We start from the raw sequence: 26,613 nt of genomic DNA on the forward strand, positions 1-26,613 counted from the left end.
AAGGAACAAATCACAGTTCTTTGAATCAGCGTCTAGAGTAAAGTAAGAATGCTGATGAAGAACTGCTCATTATAACTTAAGTAAAAGCCTTCCCCTGTGAGCGTGCGCAGTGTTACTTGAGCAGAGCAGCTTCGTAACAGGGAGATGGCTCTACTAGTTGGTTACATAATGGGAACAAACAGAGAGAAAATGGAAAAGCAAGTCAACAATAAACCCAAGCAGTCATCTGGTTAGAGAAGAGAAAAAATTCTACAATCCTTGCTACATAATAATCCACTAGAGATACACGGGGCAGAAGCAGGGCCTCCCTGGAAACCGACATGATGATATCGGGGCAATGGTCCAAGTTCACTGTAAACAAAGAGGATGATTTTGCAGGATCAGTCATGGACACACGTGCCCAGGGGCAACCACTATGTAGTGCCAAAAGAAGTATGCGAAAACTGTTTAACTATAATTCCCAACAATACTACGGTATCCGGAGGAAATGCTGCAACGGTGTAAGAACAGAAAGTTCTCTATTTCTCAAAGCAAACGGATTTTAGAATCCCTAAACTAAGTCAGGGGTAGAAGGAGAAACGGCCCATCAGTCGTTTCGCTGAGATTTTGTGTTGAAAACCACCCAGCCACAGACCTGCAGACCAATTTTCATGTTAGCTGTCAAGAGAAACTCTAAGAGATGATCCCAAATTACAAAGAAATGGCTCTCTGATTCTTTCCAGTTATTATTTTGCCACTTCCAATTTCGACCTGAATCTTTAAGTCAATTTTTGCAACATTACGGCCAAGAGACGCTTTGCAATTAAGTTTCAAAAGCAGGATAATTATGTTTGCCTAAAACGGCTCCCTTCCAATGAGTTCAAGTTCTGTTCTTACTACTCTTTAGCAAAAGATGAACCAACTTGTAGCATTTATTTAACCCCTGAATAAGCAATTTTTTCAAAAAGTATTCTTGCTTTATATTCATTTCTTTGGTGGCTATAACGAAAGTCTGAAGTATTCAGTCAATTAGAACAAAGTATTTCAACAACAGTTTGGGCAGCATATAATTTCAGGATAATGCATGTATCCGCAAAAAAGACTAGAATTTACTAACTTTAAAACAGTTAAAGGATTTACTAACAGAACAGCATGTACTGACTTTGAAAAGCACTTATGGTGGTTATGCAAACATAAGCAGATATGACTTGCCTTTTTTAAAAGATCCAGTAAAATAAAGAAACACAAATCTTCACCAAAAAAGCAAGGTATCATTAGAACACGTGTGGACTCGAATATGAATTCTACCATTTTGAAATTTCACAGCACAACCAATCTGTGCATAGAAGGGCATCAAGAGTGCATGAGAATGATGTGGATTTTTTGTGCTTCAAAACACACTGGTGTACATCATTTCCCTGGTGAGTTGGCTTCTCAGGAACTCTCTGAATGGGTCTGTTTACTGGAGACGTAAACCACTTGACCACCCGTCCACAGGCCTCAGCACCAGAAGCATGTGGTAAGCACACACACACAATCTGGGGTTCACAAGCAGCAGGAAGGGGGAAACTGCAAAAAGGATATCTTGGCAACCGTTTAGCACCTTCTTTTCTAGCACGGATCAATTAAGAAATCCTTTGCTTAAAGCATCTGCTCAGAATTTTTTAAATTATATAGTTGTTTTTCTTTTTTGGGGGGCTGCATCCAGTCTTAGTTGTGGCGTGTGGGCTCAGTAGTTGCGGTGCGCATAGTTGCCCCGAGGCACGTGGGATCTTAGTTTCCTGACCAGGGATTGAACCAGCATCCCCTGCGTTGTTGCAAGATGGATTCTTAACCACTGGACCACCAGGGAAGTCCCTAAAATTATATAGCTCTTGACTCTGAAATATAGTAGCATGTGTGCAAGGGACAGTGTGTGTGTGTGGGTGCGTGCGCGCACGCGTGTGTAGTGCATGTATAGAAGGGAGAGCGAGCATAAGAACGCCCCACAACAACACACACATGGAGAAGCACAGCAGATCACCAGCGCCTACAAGTACAAGTACCAGCCTGGTACCCAGCCATGCAGCAGTACCAATCACTCACTGAGTTACCCATAACCGAACAATGTCCACGGCATTATTCTCTATGGCAACAGTGAAAAAGCAGGTCCACAATTAAATAAAATATCCAGACATATGGTTTAGCAAAATAGTTTAAACTGGAAGCATCAATTATATAAAAGTTTTTCAAAGCAATAAAATTAAGTATTCGACAAACCATCTTTACTGAGAATAACAAGATGATGCAAAATCACCCTGTCCAACAGACCAGATGTTGCCACAACAATGGAGATGATCACTGATGGAAGCTACCGGCATGTCTGCGGATATACAGTTCTCCCTTCCCCCATCACTGACAAAAGCAATTCCAGTTCCCAAAGCTTTTTATCCCACAGAAACTTTTTCTAACATTGATAACCACCGGCAATGGTATGATTAAGATAGATTATTCATATTGCTACTATCATCACTAAATTCCTCTTCTTCTTATTAATACGGAGTTCCTGCTAACATATTTTACTCTTTGCTTCCCGGGCTGAGACATGAGAAACATTTGCTAAAAATTACTTCCGAGATGGGGGATCAAGGTTATGCAAACAGAATTTCTCTGTAAGCAGCTTCACACGTCATCTTGGCTAGAATTCATCAAACTTTCCCAAGGTGGCCCTTGTTCTGGTTTCCCCAGTAGGTCTGCTTGCCAGGCCCAGGAAGAATTTTTTTTAAGTATATTGATTAGTGAATTAGTTTGCTAAGGTTGCCATAACAAAGTATCACAAACTGGGTGGCTTAACCAACAGAAATGTATTGTCTCATTGTCACAGAGGCTGGAAGTCCAAGATCGAGGTGTCAGCAGGGTGGGTTCTTTCTGCGGGCTCCGTTTCAGGCCTCTCCCCAAGCTTCAGGCGGTCTGCTGACAACCTCTGGCATCCTTGGCTTCTGCTGCATCACCCTGAGCTCTGCCTTCATCTTCACATGGCATTTCTCCCCGTTTGTATCCAAAGTTCCCTTTTTTATACAGGTACCAGGCATACTGACTCAGCGCACACCCGATTCAATCTTAACTATGTCTGCCAAGACCCTGTTTCCGAATAAGGTCACATTTTTATATTCTCGGGGTTAGGACCTAACATATCTTTTGGTGGGGACACAATTCAGCCCATAACAATTAATAATGGTGAAATGGGTAGGGAAGCCACTTTCTCAAAAGGGATTTCTCACAAGTCAAGCGTTTGGTGCGCAGCATTAACAGCTGGCTGGGGGACTGACTGCTGGGACCTTTGTAAGAGGAAGGATTTTGCTATTGCCCCAAAGCCTCATGACCATTAAGGTGGATAAAAGGGTAGCAGCTGAGTCCTAAAGGCTCTTCTCCAATATCCCACTTCTCCTCCAGCTGGGCAATGGCAGACATGCATTGCTTCGATCTGAAGTTAGGCACAGCCAACACGACTTGGTTTAGCCAATGAAGTGATGTCTGCGGCTCCTAGGCAGAGCCTTTAAGAGCAACGTGCAGTTCGCCGTGCTCCCTTCCCCCACGGCAGGGGTGGTGGAAGCACACCATCCCAGGGATTACCTGTCATCGTCCTGGGGACTCTTGGTGGCCACACTGAGCACTGCTCCCCTGCTAACAAATGCTGGACATCCATCACGAGCAAAAGTAAATAAGTAAATCTTCGCGGTCTAAGCCACTGAGATTTTGTTTCTGCAGTACAACCCAACCTGAGACAGATGGGAATTTCCTACTTTGAATTCATGCTCTCCATAGTGCCTTGGGTTTCTCTATTTTACACGTAACCAGGAGAGGGAAATCCATTTCATGAGCTCATATAAAGTTAACAGGCCTAATTGCAGAATGTTACACCAGTCTGAGCTACTGTGCCCCACCCACTGGGAGTGTTCAAACTCAACTGAGACATCAAAGCCTGCAAGAGAGCTAAATAGACCCAGCCCGTCGGGTCAGCTCATTGAGATAAGCTGCACAGAGCAAAATTCACTTGTTCATTCATCTGACCTTTCAGTAGGTGTAACTTTTTAATTTAAATCCACTGGACTGATCCAAAATGGACTGACTGACCTTTTATTTAATTTCAATAACTGCAATTAATATTCCACAAACCTTTTTTTTTGCAATTAATAACCACGCTCACTTAAATTTCTTGGAGTATAAATTTCAGTGGCATTTTATTTTATTTTTTTTCAGTGCCATTTTAAAATCAGATAGATGAATAATGGGCCACATAAGATAATGAGAAGTAGTTCAATCCTCCTTTTTAAGAAAGAGTTCCTGCCTCTCCTCTGAGGTGGCAGCACCAGATTTACCAGCTAATGGACAGCATTTTAACCAGGTTAGAAAATACTCATTGCCAGAAATGAGAGGATCAGATGGAAAAATAAGCAAGCAGAAACTATGTACTACTCACATGGGTATACTGTTGGAATTGTAAAATAGACACGTCTATCAACTTTACCTTTTAATTAAGGATTATGTTTCTTAAAATTCTTAATTTTAATATTGCTCCAATAGGTCAGTTGTAATATACTAAGGGGGAATAAGGCTTTTTTATTTTTCCTCTAAAACAATTTTCCAAAGGTTAGGGGAAATTTTTATTGACTTGTTTAGGAAACATGGCTTATCTATAACATTGTAGGCACGGAGAGGAGGAGAACTCATTACCTAGTGATGAAAAGAGACTGCATAATATAAAGAAGGGAAACATGAGGGTAGAAGTTGAGAGAAAAACATGATGAAAAATGTGCCACAGAGTGGGCGAGTCACAGAACAAGAAACAAAAGCCACTTCAGAAGGTTTTAACATTCTGCATTGCACAGCCGTGCTAACGTATTCCACTGTAAGTCTCACCATTTCCATCGGGGCTATTCCTTCCCGATTAATAAAAAAAAAAAAAAGAATTGAATGAGAGCAGAGTTCAGGAAGTGGCACATAAGTGGAAAGCAGTTAATTATGAAAGAAGTCATTTTTTGATTATCCTTTTACCAAATTCCTCTGTTCACCTTTTCAATGCCTCTCACATAGGTAGCAGAGAATAAACAGTGATTATCTCTGGTGGTGGGACTACAAGTGATTCTGTGGTTTTTTTTTTTTTTTTTTACTTTTGAATGTTTCCACGATTAACATATATTAATTGTGGTTGAATACAGGAAAAAACAATGTACCTACAATAAGTTGAAAGAACTGTTTCTCAGCTTCAGCCCTCATTTCCAACTCCCTCCGCCGCCCTCCTGCCCCCATCCCTGGCACTGGTAAGTTCCTAGTGAAAACACACCAGCAACTTTCTGGAAAGGCTGCAGAAGTCAGCCTGTCTTAAGGAAAAGTCTACATGATTTACCAGCCCCCAGAGACCTATCTTATTTGTGCCTCCTCGATCCTTGCCGTGTCAGGTCCTCCCACCCAAGCTACCTCTCTGCAGTGCCCGCCAGCTTTTCACTGTTTATTCAGATTAAACTCAACGCTACAGCCCAGCTCAAACCTTCCCCCTTTCTCTCCACTTACCCTCCCCACTGCCCCTGCCAGGAAAGCTTTCCTAACCAGGCCAGCCCCACAGGTCCTCTTTTCATTACCCAGGAGAACAGGCAAACAATCACACTATAAACACAGAGGCACACCTAGTGCACCGCACGCTCCGAGTTGGAGGAGTTGAACGGGAGGCCTGTTTGCAGGGCAGGCTTCAGGGATGGAGGGTGCGGAATCCTGCCAAGAACACTTCGCCCAGCTTAAAGCAGAGACCAAGCAATCCAGAGGCTTTCTCTCCACTCGAAATGTGTGTATTTCACAACTAACAGTATATAATGCGGTCTGTTCTAGACAGGCTCTAAACAGAGGCTTAACATATTTACTATCTGGCCCTTTACAGGAAAAGTTTGCTGACTCCTGATTTAGAGCATAAAACAAATTCTTATTAAATCAAGCAGAGTCAACCATGTCATGTGTCATGGCAACAATGCAAAATCCCAGCCCTCACATGGCAGAGACGTTCCCCCAGACCCTGCACGAACGAGAAATGCCTACTGACACCCTAGCAAATAGCATGTACGCACCTGCTTCAACCCACCCCTCCAGCCCCACTTCCTCTCTACTCAACCACTCACCTAACCACTAACACAGGCCCACTTGCCTGAGATTTTTCTCTCCTCCAAGCCTTCTTGCTAGAAATGCCCTCTCTGCCTGCCGCCTCAGCCCCACGCATTCTTCAAGACCCCATTCACCCCTCTCTTCCTTTGCCGCCTTCAGGCTTTCTCGACTGTGGGAAGCAGTAGCTTTCATCCATTTCTGTCTTCCTCTTGGTTTGAACTCTTACTTCCATAACTGGTACATACTGTCTTGCATGCATCTTTTCCATACCTGTCTCTCTCCCTAGACTGTAAACTCTCTGACAGCAAGGGCCAGATTACTTTGGACTCCCTCACGTTGATAAACATTTTTAAAGTAAAAGAAGCCAAGTATATAATCACTGTGTGAACAGATTATTCTGAAAATCTGTCTTTGAATTTAAAAATTTTCAACCTTGCTTGAGAGAAGACAGATCTGCAGACACATGCAGGTACGATGGCGGGGGTAGAGGAAACAGTGCAAGGGAGTAAAAGACTTGTTAGCCAGGGACTGTCAGGAAGCGGGGGGAGGGCATCCTCGAGGGGCAACGGGGAATAAAGGTCTAGAGAAGTGCCCTGTACCAGGGGATGTTTGAGGGGGGTGGGGGGATGGAACCAAAGAGATACGTAAGGTGAGAACTGCAAGCAGGTTGATCACAGCGGTAAGAGAGCCACCAGGGAGTTTCGGCAGAATGTGACAGGATAAGGTCTGAAGTTCACGAGATAGTACTTTGGGGCGGCAATTAGGAAGATGGACTAGAAGAGTCAGTCTGGAGGTGGTTAACCATCTAACCAGTTAGGACACTACTGCCCTGGATAAGAAGTTGGCCACAGCAGTGGTGGGAGGACAAGAGGGGAGGGGTCACCGCAGGAGGCAGAAGGGGCAGGGCCTGGCCACCGGGTGGATGTGGAAAAGGTACAAGGTGCCTCCAAAGTTTCTGATCTTCAAATGGCTTTGGCCATACGGAGAGGTCAGACCTCCAACTCCAGAACGAACTACATTATACACTGTTAGTTGCAAAATACATAGCTTTCCAGTGTATATAATGGAGAGAATGCCTCTCTCAATTTCACAGGCCTACCTGAGGTTCAATGCTCTCAAAGAACTAGACAGGATTATGAACACACTTCAGCATTTTTTTGGTTATGAAAAAGAAAGCATGTTTGATATTTCTTAAACAATGGCTTTGCAGATGAAAATAACTAAGCTAGGGAGAAAGTATTTCCAAGGTTGTCAGTTCTGAGTGAGGCATCATTCAACATCTCTCAGCCTAAGGTTTCTCAAAGCAGGTCATGGACCACCTGAAGTGGCATCACCCGTGATGCTTATAAAAACGGAAGTTTTTGACCATAACCTGCCTAGCCAATTCAACCAGTTAAGATATAACAAGAATCCAGAAGTGGTTAAAAATAAGCCAGCAGGATATGCCAATGGATTTCACACAGAACATAATCTCAGAATATAAAACATACGGATAAGATATTTGTTTTTTGTTTTTTTGTTTTTTTATTGCGGTACGCGGGCCTCTCACTGTCGTGGTCTCTCCCATTGTGGAGCACAGGCTCCGGACGCGCAGGCTCAGCGGCCATGGCTCACGGGCCCAGCTGCTCCGCGGCATGTGAGATCTCTCCGGACCGGGGCACGAACTCGTGTCCCCTGCATCGGCAGGTGGACTCTCAACCACTGCGCCACCATGGAAGCCCCCTGATAAGATATTTTATCTCACACATTTTGTACGTTTGAATTTATGATCACATTTTCAGAGTTGTAAAAAGTTAAAAATAATAAAAATGACATTTAGGTGACCGTTTGCAGAACCTCAGAATCAGCCTTGGAAGCAAAGTTTAAAAGCCATAGGTTTGAATTATCTCCTTTATACCCACCAAGAAACAAGCCAAAAATGCAAATGTAACCAATGATCTAGCCAGCAATTAACATCTAGCAACTACCTATTGGAGGAGGACAATCTGTCACAACCCCAACTCAAGATCTACCATGTCAACAAGAGGCCTGGTCAACAACCTTTCCCTTCCCTGCTGCCAGGCTTCCCAAACCAACCCGACGTGCCCAGAGTATACGACCCCAGCCAAGCGCGCCCACCCCCAGGAACCGAGCTCTTGACACTCAGCCTAGAGCCTGCCTTTCTCTGCTGCCTCAGGGATCACGCCAGAATTACCATCCTCTATTTTATTTGTTGCTTCTGTTTTCACCGAAGCATTTTTTCTTTCCCCTTCTTAATGCTCCTTCCCCTCCCCCCCTGGAGGGAACCCACAGGATCCAGTGCTCAAATCCAAGCCCCCAGGGCAAAGCGGGCCCAGAGATGCCAAGGCTAACATGCTTCCCTTTCAACAGCCAAGTCCCTTTTCTTCTCCTCGTCTAGTGTCCTTACCCAGACCTGCCATAAATTCCCCCTTATGACCTGGCTGCACGTCTGCCAAGCAAAAAGCCGAGGGTAGTACCGCCAACCTGGAGCCTGGCACTAAGACATAAATCCTCTCCAGGGAATAAAAAACAATTCTCTCTACACAGAAATGTTTAATAAACAGCAGGACATGGTCTACTCCAGCAAAATGCCTGAGCACAGTGATATCAGAATTGGTGACCGTGGACACCCAACACACTCCAACAATTCTGCAGCCAGCGCCCAGCCCTATACACAGTTCAAACCAAAGACGTTGTTCGTTACATCGTGGGGCCTTCCTTAATCATTTAAGTCTGAAATCCTTCTCAAGCCATCTTAAGGGGGAAAAAGATTTTTTTTTGTATTTTTTCTAGTAAGCATTTTATCATTAATAATAATATAATCAACCACATTTGTACAGCACGTTAGCATCACCAGAGCTCTTGAAGTTACCTCATTTATTCCTCACAGAAAGTCTAATGCAGGTACTGTCATTTAACAAATAAGGAAGTGGGTTCAGAAAAGTGACATGACCAGGGGTCACAGAAACTGTCAGCAGCAGAAAAAGGGCCTTAGGGCTTCCCTGGTGGTACAGTGGTTAAGAATCCGCCTGCCAATGCAGGGGACACGGGTTCGAGCCCTGGTCCGGGAAGATCCCACATGTCGCAGAGCAACTAAGCCTGTGCGCCACAACTACTGAGCCCACGTGCCACAACTACTGAAGCCAGGCACCTAGAGCCCGTGCTCCATGACAAGAGAAGCCACCACGGCGTGAGGCCCGCACGCAGCAACGAAGACCCAACGCAGCCAAAAATAAATAAATAAATAGATTTATAAAATAAATAAATAAATAAAGGCCCTGTCCTCACCGGTTCCATCCTTCTCGAGATGAGGTCCCTCTGCCCCACAGTCTGGGGCAGGGAATGGGTGACGGGTGTGGCCCAAGGCTGCTGAGGCTGCAGTGACAGAAACGCTGGCGGTCATCAGCAGCCCCCATAACGTGTAGGTGATTCAGGCCCCGGCAAGGGGAGGGGCTGACACGACTGCCAGGCTGTGGTTTCCCTCGAAATGAGGACTTGCACACGGTCGTGCTCAGGATGGTTAATTTGGGCTTTGTATCTTTTCAAATTACTCAAGAACCATGAAATTCTTTGCATGTCAAATCTGTTTTTTGGTCTGAGGGTGTGTTTGTGTGTGTGGTCGCACACACACTTGTGTGTGTAGTGGGTAATCACAGGACACGGAGAAAAATCCACCAAAGTGCGCAGGTGTGCTTTGTAACTGACGTCATTTGTTGTGATTTTAAACATAGCAACAGATTTTGCTTTAGAGCAAACTGAGCTAAATTACATGTAACATGAATCAAATTACTATGGAAACTAAATTGATCCCACTTACTGAGCACCTGCTACAGAAAAAAACAAAAACAAAAACACTTCAGCAACTGCTATGACCACAAGGGCCTACAGGACAAGGTAAATGAAATTTTTCTGGACCCTGAAATTCACCAGCAATTCAGAGGGGAGAAAATTGAGACTGTCATCCTATATTAAACCATTCTTTATTATTTGGAAGAAGTCCTCACCACCCACCTCCTAAACTAGATTTTAACAAATAACTGGATCTTGGTGCAGGGCCTAGGCCAAGAACGCTTCTCTTAGTGCAACTTCTAGAAACGTGATGGATTTCTTTAAACTATACATCTTTTTCCCTTCAAGTTGAATAACTCCATTCCTGATAGCAAAACACCCACTCTCCCCACTCCTTTGGGCCACTGCAGTTGTTTCTCAGCTGTCTAAGCAAGTGCATCCCTGAGCTATTTGGTCTGCCCATCGTGTGCGAGGCTGCCCTCCTCCAGCTTCCGGGGAAACAGCTGTCCAAGCACTCCATCACCCCACGCCCCGCCGAGCTCACCTACAGAAGGCGGCTCTGACAAACAAGCAAGGTTTAAATTCCCCACGACCTGTTAAGGACCCTGTCTCTTTTGGTTATCTACTGCTAACAAACCACCCTGAAATTTAGGGTCTAAAACCCACCAGAGCCATTTAGATGGGGACTGGGGCTGGAACGTCCAAGGCTTCACTCACCTGGTGGGCACTCTGGCAGAAAGCCGGAACTTTTCTACATGTGGCTAACTGAAGCTTCTTTACACGGCAGCCGGATCCTGAAGGCACACACTCCCACAAAGGCAGGAAGCGAAAGCTGCCAGGGCTTTTAAAGACTAAATGTAGAAGGACCCCAGCCTCACTGCCACCGCATTCCCAGGGCCAGCCCGGATTCAAGGGGAGGGGAATACACGCTACCTCATTTTTTTTTTTTTTTTTTTTTTTTTTTGCGTTACGCGGGCCTCTCACTGTTGTGGCCTCTCCCGTTGCGGAGCACAGGCTCCGGACGTGCAGGCCCAGCGGCCATGGCTCACGGGCCCAGCCGCTCTGCGGCATGTGGGATCTTCCCGGACCAGGGCACGAACCCTGCATCGGCAGGCGGACTCTCAACCACTGCGCCACCAGGGAAGCCCTACACGCTACCTCTTGATGGGGGAGGGATGAAAACATCTGCAGCCAGCCTTGCTCCGCCACACTGTCTTCCCATGTTCACTCTAAGAAGGATATGCTGATATAATCTCTATGGTCTTAGGGCCAGACCTAAAATCTGTGCTTTAAAGTCACACAGCCTACCTACCATTTTGGTCTGAAACGCAGCACCGTGCAAGGAGCTCACTGAACGGATACATACATTAGCCCAACTTGTTACGAGGTCACAAAGCCCTGTCTGCAACACCCAACTGTCAATGACCACACAGCGTCTGATGAACCAAAACCAAACAAAACCAGCTTACGCTTCTCTGTCAAACATTTCAAGAGTGAAGATGGAATCTAAAGACACGTAAGGAAACCTTTACGTCCTCACACATTCCTGTCTGTCCTGTCTTTATATCTCAGCAGAGGCAAAATATGTGACACAGAATTTTGAAAAGGAAACAAAAAGTGCCTTCCGGGGGGTGCGGGGGAGGGATGGAGTGGGAGGCTGGGGTCAGCAGATGCACACTATTATATGCAGAATGGATACACAACAAGGTCCTGCTGTATAGCACAGGGAACTATAGTCAATATCCTGTGATCAGCCACAACGGCAAAGAATAGGGAAAAGAATGTATACACACGTATAACTGAATCCCTCTGCTGTGCGGCAGAAATTAACACGACACCGCAAATCAACTATACTTCAGTAAAAAAAATTTTTTTTTAAAGGTGCCTTCCTATCATCTGTGAGAGGAACAACTGGAGGGAGGGACCCTTCCTAAATTTCTAAGGTGATATTAGAAGCTGATTGTTTTTCCTCTAGAAAATCAGATGATTTGTACTTTTAAAAATAGCGACTTTATTTTCCTAGGCTCCAGGGAAGCTGGGTTAATTCAAGTTTTGTATCTACCAAGGTGCCTCCATGTGATTTAGAGACAGGACATATTCTCTGATGGGAAAGACCTGGGGTCCTGGCATGTCTTGCGACTCCCCCTGGGCCAGTACCCCCTTCATTCTCTACACTCCAGCCTCATCATGATCCCTTAGTTCCTCCAATGCACCCAACTCCCTTCCCCATGCAGGACCTCCGTGTGCACGGGTGCAAGGTTCCTTCCTCCTGGACTCCCTTCCATCCACGCAGCCCACACCTCACACATCAGGCCTCGGTCATAGCTGGCTCCTGAGAGGGGGTTCTCCTGATCGCCCTTCTCCAAGGAGGCCTCCCTATTACTTTCTCTGTCTCAGACTCCTGTTTACGCCCTTTGGCATATTTGTGGAAATAACTATTTAGTAGTGTCTTTTTACTATTCGTAATAACCACAGCACCTAGAACATACGCCTCCCAGAGCAGTGGCCATGTCTCTCTTATTCAACACTTGCATCTCCAGAACAGCACCTGGAATGTTAAAGGAATTCAGAAGGGTCACTTATCCTTGCTGACCTTCATGTTCATAAAGGAGGCAACAGCAGGTAAATCACACAACCTCTCTGGAGTTAATTATTTTTTTGTTAAAGCAGGGGAGGCTGCATTAAATAATATTAATTTCCTGCCAGCGTTACCACTGAACTGTAGCTTATTCCACAGCTGTCACCGAGAGACTTGGGCTTAGTAAATAAACAGCTACTATTTCATCAGTAAAGATTTGTTTTCTAGTCTCTAATTTCCAATAAATTTAACATTGCAAAACCTTAACACGAATAAAATGTCTGGGGTGAAAAACTATCCATGATATTATGTTAGACTTTAAGTATCTTAAAGGCACAGAAGAAAAGTCTAATATATGAAAAAAATATCAGAAGTAATGAAGTTGTTGTATCTTTCATACGTTTGGAATTTCTCTTCTACACCAGGGATGATGTCCAATCTATAACAAACCACAGTCCTAGGTTTGAAGTTGTAATTTGCTGACAATCTCATTTCAAGCACATCCAAAATTAGCAACTAATTCTTTAACACATACTTATTAATAGACTCCTGAAATTCACAGATTAGATTAGAGAGAAGCACACTCGGTGTGAAGCGTGGAAAATACACAAAAAGAAAAATAAAGACTGATTTTAATTATTACCAAACAAACATGGTAATCAATGAGGGAAACTACTCAATTCCTACATTTTTATTCTACTCAATAGCAAAATACACAATTAATATGTGCAACTACATAACTGTTGATAAAACTACTGATCTGTAATCAACTGTACATTTTGGTTTATAATTTGGTTTTCATAATTTACAGATCTAAAGGGTCACTTTTAAATTATGACAACTCTGTTTGGGTTTAATGAGAATCAGAAAGAACTCTTCCAGAAATACCTCTAGGGGAAAGGTAGCCACTGTCATAAAGTGATCTTGGTTTGGCCTTTAAAAAAGAGAATAAATCACTTTGCTATACACCAGAAAGTAACACAACACTGTAAATTAACTACACTTCAATTTAAAAAAAAAAAGGCAAATAAACCACTAGAGCCCTGAAAGTCCTTTTAACTTAAAGTCTAAAGTTGGCTGACACCTGGTAGTTTAGTGAATCATAAAATGTTTTTTTAAGAATACTTTTTATTGATTTTTTTCATAGTTCTTCCATACAGTCCAGTAGAAAATTCATTAACTCTAAAAGGATAAGGACAAGACCCAGGCAGCAATAAGAATTAAGATGAACCACAAACGTGTTTGCCAATATGAATTCAGCTGACAGCTTTGCTGGGTATCCAATCCTTAAACATCTGTGAAGAACTTTCATCTTCTTCAGAGGGAATAATAATAAAAACACCTAACACTTATTAACCACTAAGTGCCAGGAACTATGCTAAACAGCTGGCATAGATTCTATCCCACTGAATTCTTAAACTTAAACCTTAAAATAATCTATCTGATTCCAGACATGCTCCAAGGACAAAGAAGAATAAAACAGGCAAAGGGATTGGGGAGAAAGACAAAAGACAGACCACGTGCTCTTTATTCAAAAAGAACGACTCAAATCCTTACTCTCAGTCCATTTAGTCTCAGTTCATAAACAATCCTAACAAACTCCCCTAAACACCTTCTAAGTCCTTAGCAGGTAAGAGGGAGGCGGGCTGCTATACTCACAGCTCTAAGAAGTGGTAACTGACGAGCAAGAGAGATGAGAAATCAACAATAAGCAGCAAACTCATCTCAGAGATGATGGACGTCTTGAGAACTTTAATGATGAAGCAAAGTGTATTATATACCTTATTAAGTCCTGACAGCAACATTAATAAAACATTTCCATAAAGAATGACTAGATTATACAATAATCCATGGCTGTGAGGGTAACAGTGAGTCCAAAAAAAAAAAAAAAACCCACTGAGATATGCTTAGAATGTTCTACTTAAGAAGGCATGAAAAGGAGTAAGAGAATCATGTGAACCACCCCTGGACAGTTCGCTTTTAGAAGACCCTTAAGACGTAGCTGGAGTGTAGCAGGGAGAAGGGCGGTTCCGGCATCAAGCCGCCTGGTACTGAAGTTCTGCTACCCTCTTCCCGTGTGTCTCTGGACAAGCCACACACTTTCCTGTTTAAAAAAATGAGACACTGGCCCAGGTAACCTTTAAAGTCCTTTGCACTTCTGCTTTTAAACACTACAGGGAAGTGTGCACCTATTACCACTTCTCTGAAATTCATGAAAGTCTGACGCCCGGTCAACACTTTCAAGAAGCGGAGTTTTCAAAAGCCACAAAAATGCGCTCAGTTAATATTTACAGAAGGAAGATAACTTTTGTTACCTGGAGAAAAGTCATATTTGCAGGTAAGATACAACAGGACAGACCGGTCTTGCCGGTCTAGAATTAGAATCCCACTTTCACTTGCTTCTTGCAGTTGGAAACTGAGGAGAAAACTATTGCTTTCATTTCTAAGCTATTTTGGGAGAGAAGCTTTTCTCCATATACATGGCAAATATCCAACTGGAACACTCTGTTGCTCTTAACACAGGTATCGCACAGCCTCCTTTGCACGGAAACTTACCTTGTGGGCTGAGCCACAGAAGAACACCCCACCTCCAGAAAGAGCCACCGCAGGAACAAGCAAAAGTGAAAGAACATGTGAGAATAAACGCGCTAAATCAGTATTTACACCAGGGGTTACTGACCAAGTCAAAGCCCAGGTTTAGGCTGTCACTAGCATTAACTTCTTAAACTAGCTGTTCTCACCCCTGACGGCGCGTCAGAGTTACTGGGGTGCCGCTCTCCCCCGAACAGTCAATCCCCTCCTAGCCAGGGGGTCCTTGAATGAGCTGAACGATCAGAATCAGTGAAATTCTCCTTACCCAGTCTGCATCATCCCTGGCAGATTCCATTCCATTAAGAGTCAACCGATTAATAAGCAGAAAGAGCAATACATTAAAATAAAATTAAAAATCTGATAACCAGCGGCTTAATTCTTTGCTGTACTGAACCATTTAAACCCCATTCTGAATGCAGGGTGGGAAATAAAAAAGAGGCCTTCGATAGGCCTGGAAATGCTCGCAGGAACCTAGGATGATTTTTGAGAGTTGTGAAGCAATGACTTTTTAAACCTGTGTTAGACCCTCTATTCTGCAGATAAACACCATTTAGTCCTGCCCCGCCCTGCCCCCAATCCAACCGACCTTCCCTGCCCCCCCCTTCCCCCCACTTCAGGCAAATCTTCCTGCATCTGTTTTGCTTGGCAACACGCACCAGCATTCCAACACAGGCCACCTGGCCACTGAGAGAAGATTGCAACATATTCGGCAAAATAAGAAACCTGTTCAAAAGGAAAAACTATCTGGAGGGAGGGTTCTGGGAGCAAAGATCAGCGGATCGCAGGGCTCCACTTAGTAAGGGAGGCACCTCTGAACCACTTCGCGTCCTGCCCTGACCCTTTCCTGGTTGTAACGTTGAGAGACTGTTCCCAGGCCCGCTCTCTCCAATGAAACTTGACACTCTCCGAGGACTCCACTGGCTTCTCCAAACCCAGAACCTCTGCACAGGCCTTAGTAGGTCAGTTCAAAGAAATGAGGATAAGTGGCTGTGGCCACCTTCTGATGCCCACAGGAAGGACATCAGTACAAAGCACGACATCTGGTATTTCCCTCTGTCTCAATCCACATTATCAGGGAACTTGCCAGTGGCTGAGACAAAGGAGCATCAATTTCCTTAGCAGTGACTTCAGAATTCTCTCCCCGTCTCACGTCTTCTCCATGAACTGAGACTATGACCGTGTTTCAAGGTCTCAGACCGTCAAGGAAACACACGATGAACCAGAGGGCAAAACCAATGACCTCAGGAATCGGGGGAAAAGACACAGAAACACTTGCTCCCGGACGCCACTTCTGAAGGGACTGCCTGTCTCTGAGGCTGAGGCTTGCAGAATAAATGAGCTATTTTAAAAGCTGCATATCTCCTTTGTAGCCCACACATTATTCATCAATGGACAATACGCCTTATAATAAATGCAATCTGCAAATCAGAAGCAGACTCCCTGGTGCAAACCTGCAAAAATAAATCCACCCACATCCTGCCGTGACATAGGCTGCAGAAAGCATCTTGAAATAACACTTGCTTAAGGAGAATAAATGCTTCCCATTTCCTAGGCACTGCAACATGAACATGACAGTCTAAGTACTAAGGTTTGACAGTCTAAGAATTGAGGTTAGACTAACTCCTGAGAAAAGTGATGACTGTTCCTAGGATCTGGAAGGATAAATGTGTGGAACAGGGACAAGAGCCAGGCCCAGGGCTTGGGCTCTGCCACCCTCTAAGGTGACATTTACGACTACTGTGACCTCGCTCCTCCGACTCTGCAGTCCCCGTACAGGAGCCAGCGTGGGCCATGACGATATAAATGGGATCGCGTCCATCACTGCTGTGCTCACTGCCTGCCAGCCTCGCATCCTCACAGCAGCCTTCTCCCTCCGTGCCATACCCACTCCATCACCACTGGCTTCAAAGCCTACACATCCCACCCCACTGCGCCCATTTTAGCCACGTTCACCTCCACGCTGGACCTCCTACTCTCCCAGCAGGTGCTCAAAGAATAGCTCTGTGGAAGGCAGGCAGGCAGGCAAGGAAGGAATTCATTCAACTCCACATTTGATGGGAAAGAAAGGAATTATTCATGCCAATAGCCATACCCCCAAATTCTTCAGCCACATTTCACATTAAAAAACAGTTGGTTGAAACCTGCTAATCATGATCAAGGAAATTCTTGGGCAAATATAGAAACCACATCACTGGTGGTTTCTACCTTCAGTCTTTCAAAATACCGTCCCTCCCACTGACCCACTAGGACAAATCCTAGTCATCTTTCCAGACCCGGTTCCAATCTTCCCTTTGCATGACATCACTCCTGTCCATCAGGACCCATGGTATCCTGTCCTGTGTGTAAGCATGCCTTAATGCTGGAATATAAAAGGTTGGGAAACCTGGTTTGTATCAATAGAACTTTCTGTTCAGTGGACACGACGGCTCAGATGAGGCATGCGTATCCAGCAGAAGCATTGATTTCACGAGAACAGGCACCACGCAAGTGCTGACACCCAGCAAAGGCAGCAGGTGACAGGCTGCTGACAGCACTTCACATGCTGTATATTCAAAAATAATTATTGCACACTTGTGAGATAAAAAGAATATTCTCTGTAAGTGTGAAAATAATGCCCTCCGTTTCCTCATCTTTAAACTGGAAAGGAATTGGGCTACATAATTCCTAAGGAAACTCACAGCTCTAAGTTTATGAACGTAAAATAAAAAATGGCTCCTGCATACATTCGTTGGAGAAGAGTGCCATAACTGCAGAATACAGCAGCATCTCTTGCTAGTATAATTTCACCCTAGGGTGCAGGCAGGCCCTTAGGCAGGCTGGCTGTGTTTATATAAAACTATTTTCATTGCTTTGTCCTTTGCTGCAACATCTGGGCATCCTCACAATATATGCTAACGTGTAGAATATTATATCAGGATTTAAAAAAACAGTTTCTACTATGATAAGAGATTAAATAAACTTAAATATTAAAATTGCATTAAAATGTTTAAAGTTACACTACAACTTAGTATCTCTTTTTTTAAGTGGAAAAGCATAACTGGTAAGTACATAATGAATACATACTGAGCTTAAGGCACTTTTACTCATGAGAGAGAGAATATAAGGAACCAAGAGCTAGGCTGCTAGCATGCAGTGCTTAACTCAGCCTAACTCCTCAGGAAAGTTAAAGAAAGCTGTTAGTCCTACAACAGAACTCCCGGCCTGAAAAACTCCCCGCTTTGAAGAAGTACTAGGTTCTCCGGTTGGAGCTTAGTATACGTGTTTCAGTATTTCTTTTCCACCTCAACTCTTCTATTCAACTCAATTGGACCACAGCAGCTTTTTTGTCCTCCTTGAACAGTCAAATACCCAGTCGTGTATTTTAAAAGAAAATGAAAAAAAAAAACCTCAACAAGTATGATTATGAAGCTTTAAAAAGTCTCTCAAGGAAGTGGATGAGTTATGACATATGTGGGTCATGAAATATATTTTAAAAGTCTGTCAGTTCTGGATTGACCCACAGAGTAGGAAAGAGAAACTGTAAATCTATCAAACTATCTGAATCATCAAATACGGAACGATAACGTTCCCTACCCCATCCCAGCCCCCAAGAAAGAGGTAAACAACATAAGAAAAGAGGACGGATTGAAAGCAGATTCCTCAGAGTTATTACATGAGGGAAGTAAATGCCACCTGACTTACCTTGATCTATAAAAATTAAGTCCCAAATTAAGTCCCAAAAGAAGGCTGTGTAAATTCTGAAAGGCAGATTTGCTTGGGGAAGCACTGCTCTTTTCCTCCCCGGAGGAATTTCCTCACTTTCTGCTTACCAAGTACAGGGAACAATACCTAACACTAAAACAAACACAGAGTTTTTCAAAGAATAGGTAGTTGGGGCAGCCACCTAAAGGAACCAATACAAAGTATTTGTGACATTAAGCGTGGCCACAACAGTCAACCCAGAGAAGGCAGGCAGGGTCCCTTCCAACTCAATTTATGTTACTTTGATTTCATTTTATGACCTCTCCCTTCACATGAAGCACTCTATTCAAAAGTGTCAGAACAGTTCTTGGTTCTAAAATGATCAGGGATTAAAAAGCAGGCTTCTTGAAATTCAATCTACTTCATCCTCCACCCTGAAAGCTAAACTTCCTGTTAAAACGTGGTGATGCCTAGAGACCACCGAGGTGTCAATCCAGGACACAGCACAGAACAGGCAGGACACTGACAACTTCATGCGGGCCCACTAATGCAGGCCACCTGTGTCACTGACTGACTTTCTTATATTCCCTCTGCATCCCCATTTTCCCAAGTAAGCTGTAACAAAAAAATAAATAAGTAAACAAGAGATTTAAAAAGGAAAACCCATTGGGAACATCATACGTCCGTGATGCATACTGAGTCAAGATAATTTCTAAAAATCTTTCCATGATCTCCATCTACCCAGAAAACTCACCAAGCTCTTGCAATACATATTTTAGCTAATATTTTCAACACTCTATCCTTTTAGCCCTTTTTCATCTTTAAACTGGAGCTGGGTCTACATCGCGGGTGGACGGTCTTGGCGTCCTCTCTTGTGTAGGACATGGAATATTATGCTGCCGGGTATGAATCAACGGAACTAGATGATCGCAGACAGGATACTAAACCTCTCAATAATCACCAGCCGATTCTGGACTGGGTTCCCCAAGCTTCTTTTGGCATTTAGAGTGGAAACTTAGATATTCTGGTATTCGAGCATTCAATCAACAATTTTAACACCTTCCATGAATTTCCAGCTTTTTCCTCATTTTTGCAAATGTCTTGGTAGTATCATTAGGAGTTAAAAAAGGTCAGTATATTTAGGCATTAATCCATCTCACCAGTAATAATATGCAGTTAATTAGTTTTATTAAAAAATCTGCTTATAGACTACCATTTAGATTAGCCTCAATTAATTTTAAACTATCAACTATACAGAGACAGCCAAGATTTATTAAATTTAAGATAATTCTTACATGGAGTAAATTTCTTCTGGTATCGTGAACTTTTATGTAGAGATAACAATTTTCTTATTAGCACATGTTATAAAACCGTAGTTTTATTTCAGTGCCAAGGAACTCTGCTTCCAAGCTTAGCCAAGAGAAGCAGCTGCAGCATTTATGAAAACCCTCTAAAAGTCAGTATCTAATAAGGCCTATGCCCAAATTCTGTCCTCATTTGTAAACCACATAACGTGAAAATTTTGTACAGATAACATTAGACTGCTGCTCAAAAGCCACAGCCCATAAGAAGGAAAAGTAAACAACTGGAAACATGGCATGGAAAAAATATATATATATATATATGTGTGTGTGTGTGTGTATATATATAACCAAAATGGCATGGTAAACAAATAACGTGTCTGAAATGCCAGCAGAAATAACTATTTTTAAGTTTCAAAATTCAATAGCGCAAATACAACTAAAGGTCCTGTTCTACGACGCACAGCTCACGAATTAATTGAAGTCTTTTCAAGGGTCGCATCGTCGCAGGGCAATGTTAAGGCTCTGTGATGCTGATTATCCGAGGGGCAAATACTCAGGAAAGATGAGATGACAGCAGAAAGGAGATCAAAGCCCGTTACTGAAGTAAACATTTCCAGGTATGCCTTAAATTCATGTTGCCTTGTGTCTAATACCCTGTGATCAAAAACCGACTGTTCACCGTTAACCCAATTACCTTCCTTGGAGAATGATTTGTACATTACAGAGACTTGGGTAAGAAGGGAAAAAACAACATAACACCTCATTTAAACCTCACGGTAAACCTGTGAGTTGGACGTTTTTAGCCTCCTCTTTCACTGACGAGAGAGAACACACAGCGAGGGAGTCTTAACTCCCTCGGGACACGTCAGGAACCTGCACCGTCCAGTCCATTCGGCCAGCGCTCCAAGGCACCAAATGGAGTGGCCATCTCCAAAATTCTCAGCATTCAGACGTCACATCACAGAACGCATTAAACTGCATTTTGGCTGCACAGGCTTCTAAACTGTGCAAAGATATACATATTTTTAAAATTCCTATCCTGTATATACGCAAAATGATAGAATGGGATACTGTCATGAGTTATCACACCGAATGATAGCATCACATACCTTGGTTGGAAACAGTAAAGTAACACTATTTCACGTGATGGTTGGGAGTTGTCACCTGCAAGCCCTATGTGTTTGTGTGTATACAAACCTACTGATGTCATCACCTACACTTTTCAAAACATCTGTCTAAGTTGAAATTTCAAGTTCCAGAATATTGGAATGTGCCCGTACAGAACCACATTAAGAGAGATAGCCAAGAAGAAAAAGTTTACAGAATCCAATCAGAGGCCAGGTCAATGAAAGGAATACTAGCTTTTTTTATCCACCGCGTTGTGTGGTGGTGCTTTTAAATAAAGGGGTGGTTTATACATATTTTCCTAGCGTTATTTTTTAAGGTAAAAAAGAGACAACTAATACTAATTTCCAAATTGTTCTGTAGAGTCAAATCACCTTCTCTGAAAGAGATTCAAACTAAAATTCCCCCCCAAACAAAAATAGTTTGGGTATTCCTTTGTCGTTCAGTGAAATGGATTTTTAATCACAGAAGACTACCATGCTACTTCTGGGAAGTGTAAGTCCATGGAGAGGGCAGGAGGAAAATTCAGAGAACCTGGGACGAAGGAAAGAAGGCACACTCCTTCCCTGTAGTGTATGTAGTGGGTGTCAGAATACGTGGTTTTTGCCCCCGCCGTGGGCCCTTCTAACTCTGTTTACATTATGAATTTTGTATCAGCAAGAAACTGAGATAGTCCCAGAAACTTTCCAAGGACCCAGTGTAACGTGGGATTAGAAAACCGGCATGACAGCATGGTGAAAGGGGACACAAACGCCTGGTAAACAGTGATCCCACTTCCTCAAAATAACTGTCATGCAGTTAAGAAGCTCATAACCAAACCAAGGAACCCAAAAAACTAATTTAAGAAAATAACTAAATTATTCGTAAATGACCATTAAAATGCTACACACTGAACTGATGAGTTGTAAGAATTCTGAAATATTACAGCTGATTATAACTGATAACTCTAAAAAGCAATTCTACTTTACAGAGGTGTCAGACCAGGTAGAAAATCAATGATCACATGGGGTCCCAGGAATCTGATCAGCATTTTTTAGAATCACGTTGCATTTTAGATTTATTCACGACAGTTATGACAGGACGTTTGGGAGGCACAGAGAAAATTTCTCAACAAGGTAACCTTGTAATAAAGTCTACGGCATAGATCATGACATATGAACACATTCGCAAAAAGAATCTTGAACGGTTTTCTCCGAGAAAGATTTTTGACATCAGTCAAAAACCACACTGTAATCGATTTTTCACGTAAACTAGTGATGAAATGCCCTTCTGTACAGAGCAGCAGATATTTGAAACGTCAAAAAAGCTTGGTGGCAGCCAGACTGTAGACGCCAAGTGAATGTTTTCCCTCAAGATAAATAAGGCTGTGGCAGCTGCCATCTACACTCACCACCCCTGCCCATATGAAACACGTACAAAGTGTTGAATGGAACAGACGGTTTTGTTATGAGACAAGTTTTGTTTTTGCTTCTTGAAGAAACAAGTTTTCTCTTAAAAGAAGACCAGCTTCCTACCAACCATTTACAAATTTCTGTAAGTGTACAAAAATACAAATACGGAAATAAAAACTACTGTGCACAAATGGAACTTACTTTCCAAGAAAAGCTCTTGATTCTAGAACTTGCATTTCCAAATTCGAAGAAGTTCATTTTCCACTCTAATAGCCCTTGCAAGTTAGAATGGTCCTTGCATGTAAATTGGTATGTTCTATTTGTTTCTTAATCTCATGAGAAACTTCAAGCCAAATGAGACTGGAATTATATAAATGCGTTTGCCCTCAACATCTAACTGCAAAACGATTTAAATTCTGATAACTGAACAGTTGTCAAAACTTTAGGAAATGCATTTCGTCAGTCTTCATGTGGTAGGTGGTCCAAATTCAGCATGGAACCGTGCTGCCCATTGAAGCCTACACCTGTTGTGATGGTACTTTCTTGAGTTGAAGGATAGAAGCTATTATCAAAATTTTATTGAAATTTGTACCACTGTATAAAAACGGTATTGGTTCAGACCAAGACAATGTGCTCAGATATTTCCTAATAGAAGGGCTAGAGATGATAAAAGGGTTTATAGAAGGGAAAAGAAGAAGGAACAGTTATATAACACCAAGAAAAATATAATATTTGCATTTAGCTCCTGATTACGCTTTCAAAATGGTGAAAACCAATGATGGAGCAGTGATAAAACTTACTCAAGTGGCGCAAAATATTTCTCAACACAATAGGCGATACGATTCCACAGTCATACTCAGTCATCCAGTTTGGAAAGTCACCATTCGCAACTGAAACCCAAACAAAAAGTCTCCTAGACAATTCATTGTTGTATCCTCAAAACCAGCAATCACAGGAAATTCAAGGGAAAAAACCCAATTCAAAATATAAGGAGCTTGTCCTTTAAAAAAAAGCACTCAATGGCTAGTGACTACTAGTAAAAGAAAGCTAACTGATGAAACTTTTCATCCCACGACAAACGATGAAAGCTGCAGTCATCATTTGCCATGGTGGAGTTAGCAGCTGTCTTTCTGTGCTCCATTTCACTGAAAGGGAGACAGCACGAACACAGGAGCAATAAAGGCCAAAATCTGTTGCAGGGCGCCGTTTCCACAGCTGGAGACCGGGCACTTACTATTCTATATACAGCAGTCCAGCTTAGATACTCAAGTGGGCCGTGTTAAATTGCAGGGCTGTGCAATCTGACCATTAACAAGTCCCCAATCAGTTTCGCCTTGCCTTGGCCCATAAGCCAATCTGCTTCAAAAACACATTTCCTCCTGTCCCACGAGTGTGACTATGCTTGTTCAGTATTACTTACTGGGACAAAAAAACAAAGACAATACATTATATAACAAGGGCTGGCCCTCTACAGCTAAAGGCCATTAGGAAGAACTGGTCCAACTTGACATAACACTCAATTATTAAGAAACTAGACAAGTTTAGCGTGAGATCCTCTCACCTTCATTAGAACTGATTATTTTTTAAAGGCGTGTGTTGTCACAGGCTGTATCTGCAAGCGGTTTTTAAATGCACTTCCATCGTCAACACGTTGGGGCACTGCAGATTAACTTAAAAGTAATACATTTAAAAAATTCTTTTATTCAGAAGGGACGAAAGGGGTGGGAAGGGGTTGTCTGGATTTTTCAAAACAGAGTTATTCGACTTTGAGGATATTTGCTAAAACGCTAATTAGTTTCATGGACCTCTACCAAAGGCTGGACCACAAATCATGGTCCCAGAAGCCGGCCAAACATTAAGTTACACTGACCCGAAACAGGGAAACTCCCAGGAGGGAGGAGGATGGAGTTTATTTTAATGACACTGGAGAATAAGCTTGCTGGGCTTGAATCAGTCCCTACCAACCGGCCGGCACATGGAAACGCGCACTCACTTACCGAGGCGCAGGCTCCCGTGGAACCAGGGCTGGCAGCGTTACTCTCCTCGGGACTCAGAGGGGCTTCCTCTGGCCCCCGAGTCACAAGAATTCTGAAATGCTGTTGCCCCGCATTTTGATCTTGCCTGATCTTAAACGTGCAGCCCTGACCCTGTGGCGTCCTTTCCACGGAGTTGGTCCTGTGGATTTCGGGAGCCACCCTGCGGCCCCGAGGTGGCGTCTCCGGGTGGCCGCGCTCTTCCGTGGGGCTCCCATGCTCGGCCCGGGGCTGCGTGGGGTATGAAGTGCTCCTCTCCAGACGAATGCGGGGATACCTCACCAACCTGTCCCCCTTGGTGCCAGTGAACCCGAAGTTGAAGTCACCGGCCAGCCCTGGCGCGCCGGCTTGCGGCTGCTGCAACTGGAAGACAAAGCACCGCTTCCCGGAACTTCCAGAAGCATCTGGAACATGCTGCAGGGACCAGCGCCTGGGCTCCGGCGCCGATGGGCCGCTCTGGCCGTCGGCCCCGAAGGGCGTCAGCCTCACCTGTCGCACGTCTGCACTGGAGGCGCGGTGCTGGATGCGGAGCCTGCCGCCGCCCTCCCGGCCCCCGACGGCCAAGGGCTCGGCCTCCTTGAGGCGGTCGGGGGCTACAGGGCCCGGCACTTGGCGGCCACACATACCATTGACCTGCGGGCCCAGAACCCTTGCCGCTCTGGGAGGGGAGCTCTCGGGACTCCCGGGCTCCGGGGGCTCTGGACAGCCACCCCGAGGCACCGAGCCCGCGTCGCCGTCCAGGGCCTCGGGCGGCCCGCACCCGTCAGGGGCCCCGTCGGCCGCCTTGCGCTGCAGCGAGATCTGCACGGACGAGCTCCGGGTGGGCCGCGCGTCGAAGGGGCTCAGGAGCTGTGGGATGAACATGGACGTGCTGCGCTTGAGCGCGCCCATGCCTCCCTGCAGGCCGCCTCCGCCGTCCTCTGCTCCATTCGGGGTGAAGGGGTGAGGGCCGCTCCGCCGCGGGAGCGTGTGGAATGCCATGAAAAAGTCGTCTTCTCTCTCCTGGTCTAGAATCTCTGATTCAGGGGCTGTGTTGCTGCGACCTGAGCCAAAATGAAACCGAAGCCGATGGGCCATGGTGCCCAGAGGGCCAGGGAGGGAGAGGACGAGCGTCAACAAGAAGCCTGGTGCTGCCAGAAGTCAAAAACCAAAGTCACAAACTCCAAGAAAAAGTGTCCCATCTGCCAAACCGTTAGCACTGCAGCACCAAGAGCGACAGATAGCAGAAATAACCCAAGTGGCAAGCGGCATTCCAGGCATGATTGGATAAGAGCAAAAAGCTCTCATCCACACTGTGACAGAGGGTAGGATGGCCAGAACCACATGACTGCGGTCTCCCCCTCCAATGCCAGCTTGTGGACTTAGTGGAGTTTTCCCCCCTCTCGCTCTCAATTTTTTTTTTAAACAGCAAGAGCCTGAAACAGCACCTTCCCAGCTGCTGCTTTTCCATCAGACAGGAGTGGCCCCAGCAGGGAGCTCTCACAGCTGACTAAGGCAGCAAACACACTCCAAGCCATGCTGCTATAAATCTAACCGCACGGCGCTCACCGGACAGTTCTTTCCGAACCAAGCAGGGCACCGCGACTCTCTCTAACCAATGTGAGAGAAACCTGGCATCCAACACAGAAGCACACGCAGTATATCCGCCCACTTCCCCACCGAACCAGATAACGACAAGCAAAAATGCCATGGCCGCTGGAAGGCTCTTTCACGAGCAATCGGATGTGATGCTCCCCTGTTATTTCTGATGTCATCCCACTACCATGATGGAATGCAGACTAACAAAATGTACTATAAATACGATCACACGCCCCACAGGATGAGTGTCCCTTTAACACGAAATAATTAGACCATGATCTACAAGTAACAAAACAGCTAAATGGAGGGGGGTACAACTTACAACACTGCCAGTTAAGGTCTGCCTCTGGCTACTACAACATTTTTCATTTAAAAGATGGGGGGGGGAGACGCAATCTCATACGTAATATGATTCTCAGACATGGCGGTACCAG

General features: G+C 44.2%; 1 protein-coding gene across 13 annotated transcripts in view; it reads right to left on the minus strand.

Annotated features, from left to right (window-relative positions):
• NEDD4L (NEDD4 like E3 ubiquitin protein ligase) overlaps positions 1 to 26,613 on the minus strand; it is a 342,926-nt gene that overhangs the window by 116,737 nt on the left and 199,576 nt on the right. For 2 of the 13 annotated variants that reach the window (XM_067698961.1, XM_067698955.1), the window contains exon 1: positions 24,566 to 26,322. The exons of 4 other annotated variants lie outside the window; for them this stretch is intronic. In XM_067698961.1, the coding sequence (XP_067555062.1) occupies positions 24,566 to 25,678 (1,113 nt within the window). In that variant the 5' untranslated portion in view covers positions 25,679 to 26,322. Of the gene's footprint in view, positions 1 to 15,332; positions 15,554 to 24,565; positions 26,383 to 26,613 lie in introns of those variants that run through there. 7 more of the 13 variants (XM_067698963.1, XM_067698959.1, XM_067698962.1 and 4 more) reach the window with 5 other exon arrangements.

This window comes from Pseudorca crassidens, chromosome 12 (genome assembly GCF_039906515.1).
Source record: "Pseudorca crassidens isolate mPseCra1 chromosome 12, mPseCra1.hap1, whole genome shotgun sequence".
NCBI lineage: Eukaryota > Metazoa > Chordata > Mammalia > Artiodactyla > Delphinidae > Pseudorca > Pseudorca crassidens.